This window comes from Muscardinus avellanarius (assembly GCF_963383645.1).
Source record: "Muscardinus avellanarius genome assembly, chromosome: 1".
In the NCBI taxonomy this organism is placed as follows: domain Eukaryota; kingdom Metazoa; phylum Chordata; class Mammalia; order Rodentia; family Gliridae; genus Muscardinus; species Muscardinus avellanarius.
Genome location: NC_137786.1, coordinates 113,902,377 through 113,922,628, shown reverse-complemented (window position 1 = coordinate 113,922,628; position 20,252 = coordinate 113,902,377). Strand labels below are relative to the sequence as shown.

At 40.4% G+C, this 20,252-nt stretch overlaps 1 protein-coding gene across 1 annotated transcript in view; it reads left to right on the top strand.

Annotated features, from left to right (window-relative positions):
• KLHL3 (kelch like family member 3) overlaps positions 1-20,252 on the top strand; it is a gene marked incomplete at its 3' end in the record, with an annotated part of 116,021 nt that overhangs the window by 14,821 nt on the left and 80,948 nt on the right. The window contains exons 2-3 of the mRNA XM_080714286.1: positions 1,323-1,442; positions 12,293-12,399. Coding sequence (XP_080570412.1) covers positions 1,323-1,442; positions 12,293-12,399 — 227 coding nt within the window. The remainder of the gene's footprint in view (positions 1-1,322; positions 1,443-12,292; positions 12,400-20,252) is intronic.

Sequence of the window (20,252 nt, the reverse complement as noted above, 5' to 3'; positions counted from 1 at the left end):
TCCCCTCAACTTGGTACCACTGGGATAGTTTCCGATCCCATGTGCTTCGGTAGCTCCTCTTGAATTAAAATATTTAATATAGGATGTTTAGTTGGCGTTTTCTTCCACTGAACTCTAAGCTTTGTGAGGGCATGGACTGTGCCTCATTTATTGTGTCTTTACCATACATTTAAATATAGCATTGGCACATAGTAGCCTCCATTAAATATATATATATATATACACACACACATATACATATTTGTACTACTGGGGATTGAGCTCAGGACTTCATACATGCAAGATTTAAAAGGAAAAAAGTGCTCCATCCCCAGTACTTAAAAAAATAAAAAAAGTGCGGGCAGGGATTGGGTAAGGGCCAATTGGGTGATGTGTGCATGTATGCTTCCACTATCTTGTACTCCATTAAATGTATGACTATAGAGCACCAGTAAAAAGTTTTAAAAAAAGTGCTCTATCACCGAGTTTGTCCCCATTACACCTGGATTAAAAAATTTTAAATTATATGTTTATTTATTGGTACTGGGGATTGAACCCAGAGGAATTCTACCTTTGAGCTGTACCTCCAGCCCTTTTTATTATTTATTTATTTATTTATTTATTTATTTATTTATTTATTTATTTATGGGTCTGGGGATGGAACCCAGAGGCATTTGACCTTTGAGCTACACCCCCTGCCCAATTTTTTTTTAATCTTTATTTTGAAACAGGGTCTCACTGAGTTGCAGAGGGCCTCACTAAGTAGATGAGGCTGTCTGCGAACTGTGATCCTCCAGTTTCAGCCTCTCAAATGCTGGGATTACAAGTATGCACCACCACGCCCGGCCTCCTTTTTATTTTTGACTTGAAACAGGTCTTGCTAAGTTTCTGAGCAAACTGGCCTTAAACCTGCAGTACTCCTGTCTCAGTCTCCCAAATGCTGGGATTACAGATGTGTGCCACCACAGCCAGCCTGCCTGAATTAAATATTAAGAGAACCAACATCCCTGTGTAGTAAGTAATGGGGTGCTTACTTCCTCTCCTGTTTGGAGAGAAAGGTGGGCACAGCATAGGGACCTACACAAAGTCACATGGACTTGGTGGAAGAAGATGAGATAGAAGCTGGCTTTCTTCAGGATAGCTAGACCCTGTCCTTCCAGCACTTTGTGTTAAAAGATTCTGCAGAAATACCTGAACAGTACATTTCCTATCCTGCTGGGTCTGTGTTGAGAACAGACCAATAGAGATGCCGCAGGTGGGTGGGTAAATGCAGGGACTTATTGCAGTTGGCTGAATGGGTTTACCAGTGTATGATCTCTTTTTCCCTTCTTTCCTGTTCCCAGTGTCAAGTCAAACGCACAGCCACTAACACAGGCTGGGGATGATGAGAAGAACCAGAGGACCATCACTGTCAACCCTGCCCACATGGGGAAGGCCTTCAAGGTTATGAATGAACTGCGGAGGTACTTTTCATATCTTGCCTGTGCCCTTTCAGAAGGAGCAGGGTGAGCTTTATCAGGGACTGAGAACAGAAGTTGGAATGCTACCACCTAGTTAATTCTGACTCTTCCCCTCCCACTCTCAGTCACTTGACTTCCCTTTTCAAATTCTGAAACAGAATGATGGCCAGAAATCTCTCTTTTCCTTTGTATTTATTTAACATCTATCCTTTTAGTGATGAGTCACAGGGGAAAATTCCTTTGTTGTTACAGCAAGTCTTTTCACAAATTTGATTCCCAACACCAGCTGCTTGAAAACCAGTAATAGAATGAATGCAACACCTACACACAATTGCAGACTAAAGATTGTGAATGCTATGTTTTTTTTGGCCTCATCCTTTCATGCTTCAGGTTGAGCTTAGCTTGGCAAGTCAGCTATATGAATGGCTAAGCTTCAATTTAACTCAAAAAGAAAGAAATGAAATGCAAATGTACTCACCCTCTCTTAACTGAATACTGAGGCTATGCTGGCTGTTTGTAAGGCCAATGTGCGTGTTTGAGAAGCTCATTGCAAGACAGGTTCAGGGCATTGAACACATTTTTCTATGCAAAACCAGTACATACGATTTCTTTACTAGCGATCTCAGAAGCTTCCTTTGCTTGTGGTATTATTTACTGCATTCCTTCTCCTATTATGATGTGTACTTGTTCACCTTTTATCTTTGCAGCTCTTGGGGAACAACTTTTGAGTAATTTTGATATCTGTCTCTTGCACTTCAAAGGAACTTTGATTCATTTGTCAAAGATGCCCAGAGGCACTGGCTGGGACCTGGTTTGGTTGGGGGATATACAAAGTCAGAAATATAAATAAGTCAGTAAAAATAATCTTCCTGTTATGTTACAAAGGTGGAACTCATTGGGTATCTGACAGGTGGTGGGTATGCAATAATGATAATTTACTTCTTAATGGATGCAAATATGTCACACCAGCTTTGGAGAACACTACCTAAAGGGGTGTGATGCTTGAGCTGAATTTCAAAAGGCAAGTAAGAGTTTAAGAAATGAAGCGTGGTAGAGGTAAGGAGAAACATAGGCAGAGGAAATGGCATATAGCCAAAAAAGTGTTTGTTGAATGGAGGATTAAACTATTTTAAAAGCAAAAGTTCACTGGGTGTGGTGGCACATGCTTGTAATCCCAGTGTTTGGAAGGCTGAAACAGGAGGATCACAGATTTGTGGCCAGCCTCAGCTACTTAGTGACACCCTGTTTAAAAAAAAAATAATAGGGCTGATGATGTAGTGTAAAATGCCCATGTTCAATCTCCAGTTCTGCAAAAAAGAAAAGTTCTATTTGATTCTGTTTGTTTCCTCATTTCTTCTTTCTGTATGGCCCAGTCTTTTGCATTAAAAACTAAGTTAAATAGGGCTAGAGGTGTAGCTCAGAGGTAGAATGCCCGTGGGTTCCATCCCAAGTATTGCAAAAATAAATAAATAAATAAATAAATAAATAAATAAATAAATAAACAAAAACTAAGTTAAATAAATGTGTTGTATGCTTTACTGCTCAATTTTTATTAGTCCTCCTGCCTTCCAGATTTTCTTGAAATTCTGCTCATATCTGTCTTAGGCATGGGGCAGGGCTGTACTCATGCCTATGGGCATGGATCTCTTGTCACTCAACAATTTGTGTAGTGTTTCCTAGACACAGTTCAGGTCCCCATTTAGTTCCCTTCAGTATAGCTTATGGTCTTTAAGAGTCACATCTTTCACAGGCCTTATTTTGCTTGGTGCAGCCAAATCCAGTGATCCCTGAAAGGGAGAGCTTGGGGAATCAAAATGTATGCAGTATTCCACTTTCTCTAACCAGCATAATTTCATTTTCTCAATAACTTAAAAAAAGTATCTAATGCCTGATTGCTTGTCGGGCGCAGTGACGACTCTTACACGATCTTCCTCAAGCAGTTTTATTACCCCAGGTTCTTGTACAGTTACCATAAATCTTCTTCCCGTAAATCTTCTCCCCCATCACTCCACCAACCCTCTTAGCTCCTTCTCCTTCTTTCCCGCTAGGGCATGCGCGCCTTTTAACCTTCTCCTGGGCGGGCAGGTGGTAGCACGAGGCGTTGCGTCACTAATTATCCGTAAGGCGCCTGATAGGGCTCACTGCGCAGGCTCAGGGCACCGCCAGCCTCGTGAGCCTCGTGACTTGGCTGCAAGCCCAGGCGCCATCTTGAGTCCACGCTGGCAACAAGCCTGGGTGCCACCTCGGTCCTGCCGAGTGGGCCCCAACATATCTCCCTTTTTGTTTTATTAAAATAAGGCTCGGGATCGTGCCTGTCTTAGGTTGCCGACCCTCAAGGACCATTCTTACCCGTCATTGGGAGAACAATAGCATGATTGTTTCCCTGTCTTAGGTTGAAAGGTCCCGGGGACGATCTTACCCGTCACTGACTACCGATCCAGCATACTGAGCCATACATGGGGAGATAAGCCAGCTTCAAGGGCTGCCAGAGCTTGCACCAATATGCGCTGTTGTTGCAGTGCGCGTTGTCGAGTTCGCCTGATATATCCAACCATGAAACATCATGCTACCACCAGCAAGAATGCCCAGAACGCCATGCCACCCCAGTCTTTTAAAAAACCCAATGTTCCGTGTATTAAGTCCATTCATTGTTGTACTGCGGCGACTTCCACGCGGGTAGAATTAATTGCAGCGATGGATGCTCATAGTTCAATCATGGTGTGTTCAAATTCACGGCTCCAAGTTCCTAGAAGCGTCTTGCTTAATTGACGAAACAAATTGCCTGCATGGGAGAAATTCTGATACTGCACATACGTTATACATATAGTCCAGATAATTGAGCTTACTGAGCCATGCCAGCAGCCACATGTGAGGATAGAGCATTCATAGTGGCTGCAATAACTGCCACGGCCACAGAGGCCACAATTACAGCAATAAGAGCAGAAATTCCAAAGTCTCCAAGGGTGCATAGAAGCATAGCAGAAAGTCAGAAAACAGGTATCAATAAAACAACCTAAACCATCATTAACCAAGGTAAAGGAAGAGGGAAAGTAGAAATAATTCCCCAAAGATCTTAAAGAAAACGACTCATCTCTACGGTACCGAGCAGCAGTTTACAACTCTTACGTTAGGAACTAATCTTCTGACCTATCCTTTACACATTAGGCGCCTTTTCCAACTAACCTCAGGTGTCTTCCATCTATGGTGGCGGATTAGGAGAGGGAGTCGAATCAGGACCAGCCCGATTCTCTAACTTGCTTACACTAAAAAATATCCTCCTTAATGGAGCCCCCTTTGATCGGGGAAAATACAGCGCTGTCCCTCGCTTTTCCGCGAGCCTCGCTTATCCGCGAGCCTTATTTACTAAATATCCTCCTTAATGGAGCCCCCTTTGATCGGGGAAAATACAGCGCTGTCCCTCGCTTTTCCGCGAGCCTCGCTTATCCGCGAGCCTTATTTACTAAATATCCTCCTTAATGGAGCCCCCTTTGATCGGGGAAAATACAGCGCTGTCCCTCGCTTTTCCGCGAGCCTCGCTTATCCGCGAGCCTTATTTACTAAATATCCTCCTTAATGGAGCCCCCTTTGATCGGGGAAAATACAGCGCTGTCCCTCGCTTTTCCGCGAGCCTCGCTTATCCGCGAGCCTTATTTACTAAATATCCTCCTTAATGGAGCCCCCTTTGATCGGGGAAAATAACCCTCCGTAAACGGAGCCTCCTCCTCCCTTTTCGGAGTCAAGGAGTACTTACCAGCCAGCTGCCCTCCTTAATGGAGCCCCCTTTGATCGGGGAAAATAACCCTCCGTAAACGGAGCCTCCTCCTCCCTTTTCGGAGTCAAGGAGTACTTACCAGCCGGCTGCCCTGGACTGCCGAGGTTCTGATCAAAGCGAAGGTCCCCGTACGGGCCACCATTTGTCGGGCGCAGTGACGACTCTTACACGATCTTCCTCAAGCAGTTTTATTACCCCAGGTTCTTGTACAGTTACCATAAATCTTCTTCCCGTAAATCTCCCCCATCACTCCACCAACCCTCTTAGCTCCTTCTCCTTCTTTCCCGCTAGGGCATGCGCGCCTTTTAACCTTCTCCTGGGCGGGCAGGTGGTAGCACGAGGCGTTGCGTCACTAATTATCCGTAAGGCGCCTGATAGGGCTCACTGCGCAGGCTCAGGGCACCGCCAGCCTCGTGAGCCTCGTGACTTGGCTGCAAGCCCAGGCGCCATCTTGAGTCCACGCTGGCAACAAGCCTGGGTGCCACCTCGGTCCTGCCGAGTGGGCCCCAACAATTGCTTTTATTAGAAGTTACTAGGTTTTATATCTTTCCCCAAAAGCATTACTTGACTTCTATTTAATCTTCTCCAACAGTCCTGCTACTTCTTCCCTTTTATATTATTTAGCATTTGCCGAGTCTATTATGAGGAACAGTTGTTTCCTCAGGGTTATCTACAAGAAAAAAAAAAGGCCCATTTATAAATAAGTATACTATATCATCTCTAATGTTCATAATGTATGTGGGCATATTAAATGCTCTCAGAAGTCCTAAAGCCTAATTATCTGAACACTTTCCACATTTATTTGACTATCAAATCCTCTCTGATTGTTATGTATAAACTGAGTATTTTGTGAAACTTGTTTTGGAAAACACTGGTTTAACACCAGACATAGTTCTTTGCTGAAGTTAAAGTGAATCTTATTCTTTCTCTCTTTGTTTCATTCACATGGACTATAATCTGTATATATTTGACTGGGAAAATTTTAGTTGAGGTTTTAGGTTTCTCTCTTTTACTCTATTTATTTTGGTCAAAATAATTATATTTATTGCAGAACACTTAGAAAATACAGGTGATTAAAATTCATCTATAGGCTGGGCGTGGCAGCGCATGCTTGTAATCCCCGCACTTGGGAGGCGGAGACAGGAGGATCGCGCTGGTTGGGAGCCAGACTAGCTGGTTTAAGAGACCCTGTTTCCAAATAAAAAATATAAAATAGGTCTGGGAGTGTATCCTGGAGATAGAAGGGCTTCCAGGAACCCCAGTACCACCAAAAAAAAAAAAAAAAATTAATCTGTAATTTCAATACTAGTGGTAACCATTATTAACATTTTAGAGAATATTCTTCTCTTCTTTAAAATATATGTCTAAACCTGATTTTTTCCTCTTGGCACTATGTTGAACAAATTTTTCTGTTGCTCAGTTGTTTTACAACAATTAAATGAATGAATGATATTCTATTTCTGGTTTATTAAAAAGTAGTTGCCCACTGTTGGATGTCTAGGTTTTTTTAATTCCTCATATATAAAACACCTACAGTGGTTATATTTGTAGAAGTATAATGTAGTGGTCATAAGCAGAGACTGGTTTCAAATCCTGACTTTATTATTTATTAACTCTATGACCCTGAGGAAATTAATTAATCTCACTGATCTTACATTTGTTACCCATAAAAGGTAGCTAGTAGTAGTACCAGTCTTGCTAGGTTATTAAGTGGATTAATGAAAAAAGTGCTTAAACACTGATAGTACATATATTACTGTTTTAAATATTTGTTCAGATTCATGATTATTTCTATAAAATAAATTTTTCGAAGTAGAATTGCCTATTTCAGCATCTTCTAGTATAATAGCAACTATTCCTTATATACTGCTGTGATGCCTGGCACTTAATGAATATTCTGTGTCAACTGATGATCAGGAGGAGGAGGAAGAGGATGAGGAGATGTGGTGATCACTGCGCGAGTTCGCAGGAATATGACCATAGTTAAATGAATTAAAGTCTTAAACTCGGTAAAGCTTATTTTCCTCTTTGGTGTTAGGGATCAAGGCCAAGGCCTGGTACATGCTAAGCATGGAGCTTACTCATAGCCCCTTATTAGTTTTAACCTCTCATTTAACCATTGCAAACAGTTATCAAGTTATCAACCCTTATCTTTTCCTAGGAAGGGGGCAGAGGGTCTGCTACTCTGCCTTTATCACTAGGAGTGAGCCAACTAAAAAAATTGCTTTCTTTTGGTGACAACTGTATAAAGATAACTATGAATATACAACATATTTTACTTATAGTATATGATTTAATGACTTTTTAAATATTTACAGAATTATACAACAATCAAGTTTTGAATATTTTCATTGCCCCCAAAAGAAGCTTTAACAGTCACCATGTTCTATTTCTTCTTCATTTCTCTTTTTCTCTTCTAGCCACAGGAGCTACTGGTATACTTTTCATCTCTATAGTTTGCCTATTTTAGAATCATATAATGTATAGTCTTTTCTTTCTGCCTTCTTTCACTTAGCATAATTTTTTTTAGGGTATATCCATGTTATAGCATGTCTCAGTCCATCATTCCTTTTTTTCCCAGAATATTTTGTTATATAGATATAGCACATTTAGCTTTGGCTATACTGAATATTGCTACTATAAACATTCATATACATGTTTCTGTGTAGATTTGTGTTTTCATTTGTCTTAGGTATATATCTAGGAGTAGAATTGCTGGTGGTCCAGCAATATGGAAACTTTATATTTAACTTTTGGAGAGATGGCCTGACAGTTTTCCAACGCAGCAGTACCATTTACATTTCCATCAGCAGTGTATGAAGATTTCAATTTCTCCAATTTCTACCTAAAACTTCTTGTTATCTGTTTTTCAATTATATATATCCAGTAAGCATGAGGCATTTATCTTATTGTGGTTTTACTTTGCATTTCTATGGTGACTAATGATGTTGAACATCATTTTACATGCTTATTGGTCATTTCTATTCTTTGTTTACAGAAATGTCTATTCAGACTTATTGCCTTTTAAAAAAATATGGGGTTATTTTTTGTTTATTGTTGAATTGTATTTGAGTACTTATATTTTAGATACAACCTCATTATCAGATTGACAGTTTGCAAAAAAATGATTGTCTCATTTTATGGATTTGTTTATCATCTTCCTGATGGTGTCCTTGAAGTATAAATGTCTTAAGTTTGGATGTCTAATTTATTATTTTCTTCTTTTGTTGTTTCCCTTTATGGTATCATAGCTAAGAAATCTCTGTCTTATCTCATAGTCATGAAGATTTACTCCTTTGTTTTCTTCTAAGAGCTTTATAGTTGTAGCTATTACACTTAGGTCTTTGATTCATTTTGAATTAACTTTTGTATATGGTATGAGGTACGGATCTAACTTCATTCTTTTGCATGTTGATATCCAATTATCTCAATACCATTTGTTGAAAATACTGTTGCTTCCCAATTGAAAAAAAATCAATTGACTCTGGGTGTGGTGGCACACACCTGTGATTTCAGTACTTGGGAGGCCAAGATAGAAGGATTGCAGGTTCCAGGAATGTCTCAGCAATTTAGTTAGGCCTTCAGAAACTTAGAGCCTGTTTCAAAATGAAAAGGGCTAGGGGTGTGGTCAGATGTAAAATGCCCCTAGGTCTAATTCCCTGTGCAAAAAAAAAAAAAAAAAAAAAAGAAAAAGAAAAACCCAAACAATAAAAACAATGGACCATAAATGTAAGGGTTTATTTATCACATTGTCTATTTTTCTGATTTTTTCCTGCATCTTCTTTTGGTCTCTGTGTTGCCCAGGTTGGCCTTGAACTCTTGCTCCTCCTATCTCAGCCTTCCTAATAGCTTGGACTATAAGTATGCTCCACTGTGCCTGGCTTTCATCCTCTTACTCATATGCCAACTCTGAATTACAGACCTATCTGTTGCATTCTTGATAACCCTACTTAGATGTTTAAAAACAGCTCAAACTTAACATGTCCCAAACTTAACCTGTACTCTAAAAGGAAATATCTTGTAGGGGAAAAGGAGAAAATAAGTTACCAGTTGCCAACTACTTACTACTAGCGCTGGGCATTATCTAATTTATAGTATAGCTCAATTCTATGAGACCCTGGAGACAGTGAATACTTGCCTACACTAGAGAGTGATGGGGCAGAGCCTTGAACCTCACTCAGTTCAGTTCCAGTACCTTAGCTCCATCCTAACACCTACACTGTATTTTATAACTTAAAATGGCAAAGTGTACAATTCTGCTTTTCTCTCCTCGAGACTCCTTTGGAGTAGCAATATAGTTTAGGAAAACAAGACCACATGATAGGTAGAGTGGGAGTGCTCCTGAGCCACACAGTGCTTTGTTGCCACCACTTCCCTCTTCCATAGAGAGTGGACAGGTGTCCTACCCTCAGGGAAATCCTGCCACCAAAACTCAGTTTTTGGCAAGTTTCTTTTGGCCATTTTCCTAGTAAGAGTTTCTCTGGCCTTGTGGTCTATTTCCCACCTGTCAGAATTGCTCTCATTCATGTGCTTAACTGTATCGCCCATCTTTATTCCCCAGTCCTTTATGTCTCCTTCCAATTTGTTCATGAATTATCAGCTTTCCTGGGTTTGTGCAAGATAATCTCACTCTAACATTTCCATATTTACTTCTAGTACTGAAAATTTGTTTAAATTTTCTTCCTTGTCAATAATATTCTGATTTGAATATTGGTTATTAAAAATTATTGGTTTTTTTGTGTATGGTACTGGGGTTCCTGGAAGCCCTTCTACCTCCGGGCTACACTCCCAGACCTATTTTTTACATTTTCATTTTGGAAACAGGGTCTTCTAAACCAGCGCGCGCGGCTGGCTTCGAACCTGCGCAATCCTCCTGTCTCTGCCTCCCAAGCGCGGGGATTACAAGCGTGCACCACTACGCCCGGCAAAATTATTGTTATTTTTAAATAGCAGTGATAGCTCCATTTCCCCCCTAAAATCCTTAATAGAAGTGAAAATAACCAAGGTGAGTCTATTCATATTGGAAATAACTTTTTTTCTTTTTGCAGTACTGGGGATAGGACCCAGGGGCATTCTACCTTTAAGCTACATATGCACAAGTTCTATTTTTTATTCTTTATTTTAAAACAGGGTCTCAGTGAGTTGCAGAGGGTCTCACTAAGTATCTGAGGTTGTCCATGAACCACAATGTCTCAGCCTCCCAAATGCTGGGGTGACAAGCATGCACCACCATGCCTGCTTTTTTTTTTTAACATTAAGTTTTGACAAGACAGAAAAAACAGCCTTTTCTCAGGTGACTTCTGCCATTCTATTTGGTTCTCATGATGTGTGTTTCAAAGGCAGCTAAAACAGATGAGAAACTATGGTGAACTAATTTGCCCATGTTCTCATAGCCAGTTAGAGGCAGAGTCAGTTCCATTCTTGTGTGTACTGGTTTATTCTGATAATGTTGGTAAGGTCTGCCGTCCACTATAGCATGAGGTCCCCCTAGATTTTTCTCTTTGTATCCACAGGTATTGCCCTTCTTAGAAGCCCCTCACTGATTGTTTATTCTATGTGTTGAACATTTTTTAACCACCTCTCCCTGTTGGAGATAATCTATTTACTGTCTTTTCCCATTCTAAATGTCAGCCGATCATGAGGCATTGTGATACAGTGGAAAAAGTACTATATCTGAAGTTAAGAGAACTAGATTTAAGACTGAGATGTCTGTGGCTTTAGTTAGCATCTCGTAACTTCTCTGGGCTTCATAGACAAATGACTTCTAAAGGCATTTGCAGCTCCAGCTATCTCAGGCTTTATAATTCCAATTCTCCAAATGAACCTGAACTAAGATGTTCATAGGTGACAGTGGCATACTGTGCTAGACCAGAGATGGTAAATATGTAGCTTCTTTTCCATATGTCAACCATGGCAGACTCATCAATCAGTTTTAACAGCTTCACATGAAACCTAGACATGACCTCAGCTTGTCTTCCCTCCTGTCTCTCATGCTGTAACCTGAAGAAGAGACTAGTGGGGATCAAGGTACATAGAATGGGCCCTGGAGCTAAGCGATTGCATTAGAACCCTGCCTCTGCTTATCTGTGCTCCATTTCCCTTGGGAAAGTTGCCAAATGTCTCTGGATCTCACTTTCATCATTTGTAATATGTGCATAAGAATTATTAGCCCCACCTTATTGGGTTTTAGAGAGAATTTAAAAAAGTAATATGTGTTAAATGCTAAAAATAGTGCCAGGCATAATAGTTCAATACATTTTATCTATTAAAGACACAAATACTTAGAAGGCTGATAAAGGAAAATATCTTGGACTGACAGGGTCTTGTGGCACCCTATCAATGTCTAAAATAGATATTCTGTCTATGAATGTGGATTAATTCCCTTTAATTCATTTATTCAGAAAATTTTAGAGTATATTTTGTGCCAGGTATGGAGCCAGATAGCTAGAATACAATACTAAACAAGACAAATCTTTTTCTAAATTCACAGTGTAATGGGGATGACAGCCATGTGAAAAGATTGTCCTTAATAATTGCATTGACTGGGCTTTGTGACAGGGTTCTCAGGGAATATAGTATTTGTAAGCAGAGTCTTCTTAGTGGCAGTATTAAATTTGGATGTGAGAAGAAATACCTAGTCTGGCTTGCCTCTTACCAGTGTTGCAAATGCAAGAAACCCTTGGGGAGCTGTTAGGACTCAGTTGCTAGTGGCACACCTCAGTGTGCCTTGACATTCAGTCTGTCACTCAACTGTCAGTCCCAAGCTTTGGCCACTGCTCCCTGAGCTGCCATCTCCCTCATTTTCAGGCAGAGCTGATGGAATTGGGGAGAAGAAGGATGAAGACTAATGAAGCAATCTTGAATTTCCAGCCACAGAGTAGTTGGGGCTCTCTTTGTGGAAAGTTTTTAGGGTACTTGGAAAAGTGATTAATCTAATCACCTGTATAACTCAAGACAAAGCATCACACACCAGTTTTGTGTGGTGATCGTGTGAAGTCTGGGTGGGAGGAAAAATATCCCCATACTATTGGGGTAGGTGTCTGTGCTGTGACCATCCTGTCTCTTCACTGGTGTCTTACAGTAAGCAGCTGTTGTGTGACGTGATGATTGTGGCAGAAGATGTGGAGATAGAAGCCCACCGTGTGGTTCTGGCAGCCTGCAGCCCCTACTTCTGTGCAATGTTCACAGGTATGGTGAGGGGCACATGATAACCTGTAGCATGGGGCTGCTGCCCCACTGGGAGACATAGGGGGTAAGGGTGTGAAGGGAGGGAGGAAAGAGAAGGCTGTGGAGTCTACTAGGAGAGCACCCCTGTTCTCAGCTTTTCACCATGGAGAACCTGTGACCCCTTGTCTAAAACAAGAAAAAAGGATGAAATCATATAGTCTGTGAGTTTTCACACTACAACATACATCATGTGGGAGAGTCTGTTAAAACAGTGTAGATTTGGGGGCTCATTTCAAGGCTATCTATTGCCTCATTTTGCAAATGGGGACAGTAAAAGGAAGAGAAAGGAAGAGACTTGCCCAAGGTCACAGAGTTGGTGGGATTTGACTTCTTGAAACCTGTTCCAGTGTTCTACCATTGGGCCCACACCTCGTCTTTCCTTAGCCTTTCCTTCCAGGCAGGGGCCATGGACCTCGCCTAGCTCTTATAGAGATGTGGAAGAAATTTGGAGAAATGTGGGGTTTGTGGGGGCAGATGAGACAGGAATTTCTGGTATAGTTGCAGCACCTCTCCCAACCTTCCAGGGGGTCCCTATTTCCTGGGCATGCTTAGAGAAGGAATAGCCTGCCTTTCACATACATTAAATCTGGGCTGAATTCCTTAAAACATGTGGGCTGTGCTTCCTGTCTATAGTTCCTCACAGCACCTCCCCTGAATCAGGTACATACAGTGTTCTATAGGTCACTGCTGCTGGGTTTGTGAGCCCCTCAGCCTGGGCCAAGTGTTCCTTTACCTGCTTTTCAAGTGCCCTGTTTCTTCTGAGTTTGGTAGCCATTACTTTGCGTTGTTTCTCTGGTCTGCTTCCAGGTGTCTGCAATACCCATCCCCTGGCAGTTATCTAACCGGACATTTTTCACCTGCTCATGTCTCCTCCTCTGAGAGGCCTCTTCTGAGCAACCTGGCCATGCATGCTACAAGTTTTGTCATGAAAAGGCCCAACTGACTCTTGTTAAGTTCATTTTTTTTGTCAGCATGTTTAAAAACAAAGGAAAATACTTATGGATTTCTTCCAACTGAATTGTGATTATGAACTTTTAATTGGGCTTAAGTTATTTTTTTAAATTTTTTGTCTTCTGAGTTCACATTGTGCCAATGTCCTGTGGTGGTTTTAAATACCAACCCCACAGTCCTTGCCCATATCCTGCCCACAATAACTTGGAATACAAGTTGTGAAACCAAGGTCTGTGTGCCTCTAGAGAGAGTCCTAATCCAGCTGGGCTGTAAGAAGATCTGGGATGGGCAGTCACCTTAATTGCTCTCTACTCTTTTTGGAATAGCATGAGTGGAGAGGCCACAGGGCTGTATTCTGCCCATCTTTTTCTAATGAGTATGGAAAACTTAATTACTGCCCCCCCAACCCAGTCTTCTCCATCTAGTACCTCTATTCCAGGGGATGCAATTTTTCTATAAAGTAGTCTAATCAACTTTTTCTTTCCTTATATCATCTCTTTCTGGATTCTGTATACTATAGTTTTTGTATTCCTTATGAGTATCTGACTATATCCAGATACTTTAAAAACAACCCTCATTTTATGATACTAAACTCAGGAACTGAGGTCTAAAGAACATGTAGGCTGAGGGGGCCTATGCCTATCATCATGGCTAAAAGACATTTGGGCTTCCATCCCAAATGCATACTTAGGTGTGATTTTGTCCCACTCCTCTGGTTCTATTATACTATATACAGTGCCTGATTCTCATCAGTTTTTTTTTGTTGTTGTTGTTTTATGCTACCACCACTGCCTCCTCCTCCTCCTCCCTGCCTCCTCTCTTCCTTCTCCTCTCCTCCTCTTCCTTTTTCTTCTTCTTATTATAATCATACATCTTGATGAAGTTCAGGGTTATATAAATAAGAATTACTCTCTAATCTTTATTAGATTTAGCCTGATATTCAGTCTTCTCTTTGAACATAGGGTGAGTAGAAACAGGAAGAAGAGGTTGGGAATGTGCTGGAATTAAGAAGCAAGGGGCTTAGCATTTGAGTAGACATCCAGTCATCCTTTAAATAGGATGACAAGGACCTGTCTCTCTTACTCACCACCCCACTCAAGGCATGCTTTCATTCCATAGAACCTTTGTTTTATCTTTTCTGCCTAAGAAAACAGGCCCTGTTCCTGGCCTGTGACCTGTGTCTGTGTTGCTGGATGTTTACATGGGGTATTAATGCCTTTGAAGAATTTCATATCACATGCAACTCAGCAAGATTTAACACAAGGCAACAGGGCAGTGGGGGAAGAAGAACTAGGGAACTGAATCCTTCCTTGGGGCCTTGAGGGAGTTATTGTAGTAGTAGTGATGGTGGTAGTAGTAGTAGTAATAGTAGTAGTAGTAGTAGTAGTAGTAGTAGTGGTAGTAGTAGTAGAAGAAGAAGAAGATAGGGTCTAGTTTCCAAGAATTTTCTGAGGAATCAGGGACTGGATAGAACTGGAGTGTCAGAGACTGTCTGGGAGTGAGGAGTAAAGGTCTCAACCTTCCATGTGACTGTCTTCTTGAAGCTGTCTTCGTTAGGCTGAAATGACAGTGATGTGAGGGGATCTTTTTCCTGTTCCCAACACAACACATCAAAGTCAGGCCTCCTTTTCTGGTTTAGGAAATCCAAATTTGGGGGTGAAATGTACAGTTGATATGTACATAAAAACAATATGTTGCTTTTGATGCAGAAATGGTGAGTTTTTAAAGCAGGGACTTGGGTTATGGTCAGCAGAGTGCCTGTAAAGCGCCTAGGAATAGAGACTGCTGTGTGCTCCCTGCCATCTCCCCATTCGGTGCAGCTGGTTTGACCATGATGGTCTAGGGTAGGCTTACTGGGCTTAGAGAAGCTCAGCCTTAAAATTTACATCATCATTGGAGATCACTATTGATAAGTATTATGAATGCTTAGGCCTTTTTGCTAAGGCTTAAACACTAGATTGGTAATACTACCTTGCATTGAGAGAGAGGTAGTCTCATGGAAAGGGCTTTGGAGCCATAATGACTTAGCTTCTGATCCTGACTCCAGCATGTATTAGGTGTGTGTGTAATTCAGTTACTTTCTTTGATCCTAAGTTTTCTTATCTGTGGGATTGGAATAATAATAATAATAATAATGATGATAATAATAATAATAATAATAATGTACTACTAATAATAATTGCCATCCTCATGGTGTTTAGGGTTGATTAAAAACATCAGACTGAGCCTGGTGTGGTGGCGCACACCTGTGATCCCAGTTCTTGGAAGGCTGAGACAGGAAGACTGCAGGTTCAAGGAAGGCTTCAGCAATGTAGTGAAACTCTCAGCAATCTAGCTTAAAAAGACTCTGTTTAAAAAAATAAAATAAAATAGGGCTGGGGATGTAGCTCAGAGGTAGAATACCCTTGGGTTCAATCCTCAGTATCAAAACAACACAACAAAAAAATGCATCCATTTTGCTAAAAGGCATTTCCTTCTGCTACTAGCTGAGCACAAAAACAGATCCAGGTGGAAGAGGAATGAGATTCCTGGGAGGTGGTAACCAGGTGATACCCATCATTGTGGCTCTGCTGGGTCCTGCTTTCTCAGCTGTCACACTCTTTTTTTTTTTGTTGTTTGTTTAGTATTCTCACATATTCTAGAGGAAAAGGCAGGGCAAGGAATGTCCTTATTTCCCACAAAATGGTGGTCAGACTTTTGCAGTCAAATGGCCCAGACCTCTAACCTGCAGGAGGATTGGCTGGGGTGCAAGGAGAGAGCAGAATATTTCTTTCCCTTATGTGAGGTTACTGGTTGATATCAACCTTAGTGCTCAGCTCGAGCCAAATGAATCATCAATACAGATATCAGGATTTAGACAAAGGAGGGTCAAGGGGAAGACAATTCAGTACCATCAATACTCATGACAGACATGATAGATCATTCTGCAAAGGGTGTGTGCTTCTGTTGTTTATTTTTCTACCTAGCCCATGAAACTATACATTATGTAGAAAGGATTCAAATTAGGAGTGAAGAATTTTATAATATAAGAACTCTTGAACACACCTTTCCCTTTAGGAACAAATAACTTTGTAGGAAAGCTAAGTTTTTTTGTTTTTGTTTTTTGTTTTGGTACTAGGGATTGAACCCAGGGGGTTGCTACTTCTGAGCTACACTTATAGCCCTTTTTAATTTTTTTTTAACTTTGAAACAAGGTCTTGCTAAGCTGCTGAGACTGTAATCCTCTTGTCTCATTCTACAAAGTACTGAAATCACAGGCATGTACCACCATATTGGCTGTTGCATACTGGCTAATATGGTTCTTCAGAAATACCTTTCATCTGATCTACTATTATCCTCAAGGCTTTATTTACTTAATAATAGGATTAGATTTATACTAATAACTTGGAAAGTGAGCCAGTGATTTTTCTGGATTTCTTGAATCTTATGTGGTAGTAAAAAACAAATGTTCTCTTTTATTCCTCAACTTAAGCCTCCTCCCTCCTCTTCTTTGGCAGTATTTCACCTAAAAAGATCTCAGTTGTATACATGGTGTACTTGATAGGATCTAGAACAGAGACTTGGGCATTTGTACCTGATGAGGTTTAGAATTCCTTGCTCTCCTAGGTTCTTGGAGACTGCTCAGTACAAGGCCTAAGGTAGGGTCTAAGGATTTAGAGAAGTTAAAAACATAGTCTTTTAGTGAGACTATTAACATCTTTCACTTGGTACTCTGCTGTAGCCTTCTAACTGTTCAAACTGCCTATAGTGATCTTCCTCAAATAATAATCTGATATATCCCTCACCTGCTTAAAACCTGGCAGGGGCTTCTGATTGCCTTCAGGATGAAGTCTAAGCTATTTAGCATAGGCTGCAAGACCCTCTAGTGGTCTAGATGCTGCTTCTATCTCCATCTGTTCTTCTTTTACATGCTGTGCTTCAGTTAGGCTGAAATTCCTATGGCTCCCAGATAGGCCATGTTCCTTCTTACCTCCAGGCCTTTCTAGGTTTCTCTCTCTTTGGAATACTCTTGCCCTATTCTCACATTTCTTCGGAATAACTGTGACTCTAGATTAGTGTTTCTTAACCATTATGGATCAATTTGAGAACAGTGGACTCTGTCCTCAGAAAAAGAAAATGTGCTCTTGTGTGCTAGTAATTTTGCATATAGCTTTAGGGTATAGGAATCCCTGGCATGAGGACTTCTCAAGAAGAGTCCCTTTGCTAGCATTTAACGCTCTTTGCAATTACTTATTTACTTGTCTCTCCACTGCACTGAGCTCCATCAGGAAGGGTAATGACTTGTTTACCTTTTTGTGTCCTTCGGACTTAGCATAGTGCTTGATACATGGGGGACATATTTGATGAATGTATGCTGAATGGATGGATAAATATCTTTCCTTGAGTGGATGATATCCTGTTTTGAGAAATAGGACATAAGTGTTAGATTGTGACATATATTAACACACCCATATATGACATATATTTCACAGAGGATGGAAAAGGCTAAAATGATATGTAACTGGCAGGCTTCTCTGCAAGGTAGCTGGCTGAGCCTCTTGGGGAAAGCTAACAGAGGAGGGCTCTTGGGTTGACCTTAAAGATAGAAAGACTTATGAGGCTCATGTTCTGTTTTCTAGAAATAGGTTTTCAAACTTTTAGAGATAAGTGAAGGAGCAAGAATGACCAAGTTTTTAATGGTTCCTATCCCTGAAAAATTACTGAACCCCTTGGAACTGGATGCCAAGAAAAAGCCCCCCTTCTTCTTTATGTCCCCCACTCCAACAAATATTTTCTAAGTGCTTGTTTTATGGTAAGCACTTGTCTATGTGCTGAGGCTTTCTTGACAAAAAAGCTTGATAAGGGCCCAGCCCTCTTGGTTCTTATTTGTTCATTATTAATTGCTAACTTGTGCTCAGTATTTGGACCAATACCCATCAACAGATGAATGGATTGCAAAATTATGGGAAGTACACACAATGGAATTCTATTCAGCTATAAAGAAGAACAAAATCATGTCATTTGCAAGAAGATGGAAAGACCTGGAGAGCATTGTGTTAAGTAAGATCAGCCAAGCACAGAGAGAGAAGGGACATATCTTTCCTCTAATATGCCCAAACTAGGGAGCATTGGGGATACCAGAGGGACTCCAGATAATGGAGGGGAAATCTTAGCAAAGTTTGAATGGAAAGATAGGAGAGGAAGAAGGCTGAACTTGATTAATGAGGGTCTACATCCAAATATGTGTAAAAGTATGAATATAGCATGGTTACCCTGGACAATCATTTGTGGGAGGGGAGAAAGGGAAAATGAGGGTGGGAGGGATAGGGTACCAAGTACAGTTTAAATGTATACCATTTATTTTCAATAAAAATATGTATAAAAAAGAATTTAGAACAATAGTTTAGTTGGGGAATACTTTTTATTAGGGTTATTGATCAGACCAAATTATAGAGTGATTTATTAGGAATGATACAGGTATAGAGTTAGGCCCAGTTTCTAATCCCAGCTCTGCCTCTTACTACCTATGTGTTAGTACCTCTTGAAATACCAGTTCTGTAAGTTGTAAAATGCTAGTAATGTCATTCACCTCTAGGAGTTGTTACAAGGGTCTGTGAAGTAATGTGTATCAACCCCTAGCAGAGTTCCTAGCACATATAAATGACTATTATTACTTCCATTTTCAGGGCCTTTTTAAGCTGAAGTCTTAGTTTGAAGTAGTCTTTCTGTTGGTTCATACGAAAAAAATAAGCTATGATTTCACAAGTTTGATTTATACAGGCTTCTTCTTTACTACAAGGGAGATTTTTTAGAAAATAGCCATTGTTCAAGCCTCTGGTGTTCATTCATATCATTTTAGCTTGTTTACTGAAGTTTTAAGCACATAATGGAGAACCTTAGAAATTTCAGAGTTATATATAAAATGAAACAAAAAGTCTCTCAAAGTCCCACTGTAGAATACTTGCATTAACCTTTTGTGAATCATAGAAACCTTTAAGAAATATAAAATGATATAAATTATATCTCCTCCCAGAAAAATCAAACTTTTGTATATGTATATGTATAAAAATACTTTTATACAACTTCAGGAGTATTACTTTGTTCACTCCAAAGTTATAAAACCCTAACTTGACTCCCAAGCACAAATTCCACTGACAAAACAATCAGCCCTGGCTCAGATTACATTGTTATATTAGGAATTTCCAATGTATTAGTTTTTGTAGTCAAAATCCTTTTGTTTTCAGTCTTATTTGTTAAGGCCTAAGTTCTTAAACTAAGAATTGGTTTTCTTTGACTATCATATGCAATATAATTACTAAGTGGACCCTCATTAATGAACTTCTTAATAGCTTTTAGAGAGTTTCAACTTCTGATATACTTTATCTGTACTTGTTTTTGTTTGTGTCTCAGTATAAACTCAAGAGAGATTGTAATAGCCTGTCTAATGGATGGAAAAATGTATCTTTTCCTGTTTCATCTTTGCCTCTTTGCTCTGCACCAGGGCTCTTTGTGTTGGGCCCTTTTTACTGGCCTCCACAGCAGTCAGAAAAAACAGAGTAGAGGGTCTCTGGTACAACAAGGACTAGCAGTGAAGGGAACAGACAGGGTTTAGAAACCTCTACCCCCACCATCCTCCCTAATCCAGAGTCATTCAGATCTAGAATTGTCAGGATGAACATTGTGGTTTGCTGGAGAAATCGAGTACAGTCCCTACAGCTTGGAGGTGGGCGTACAACCCACATGCTGTACTGTACTTTCTTTTCTTGGCTACAGTGCACAAACTCCACAGAGAGAAAACAGCCACCCTGGCTCTGACTTCATGCTCACATTAGGGCTTCTGAATATCTTGTTTCTTGTAGCCAGGTTGTTCTTTATTTCAGATT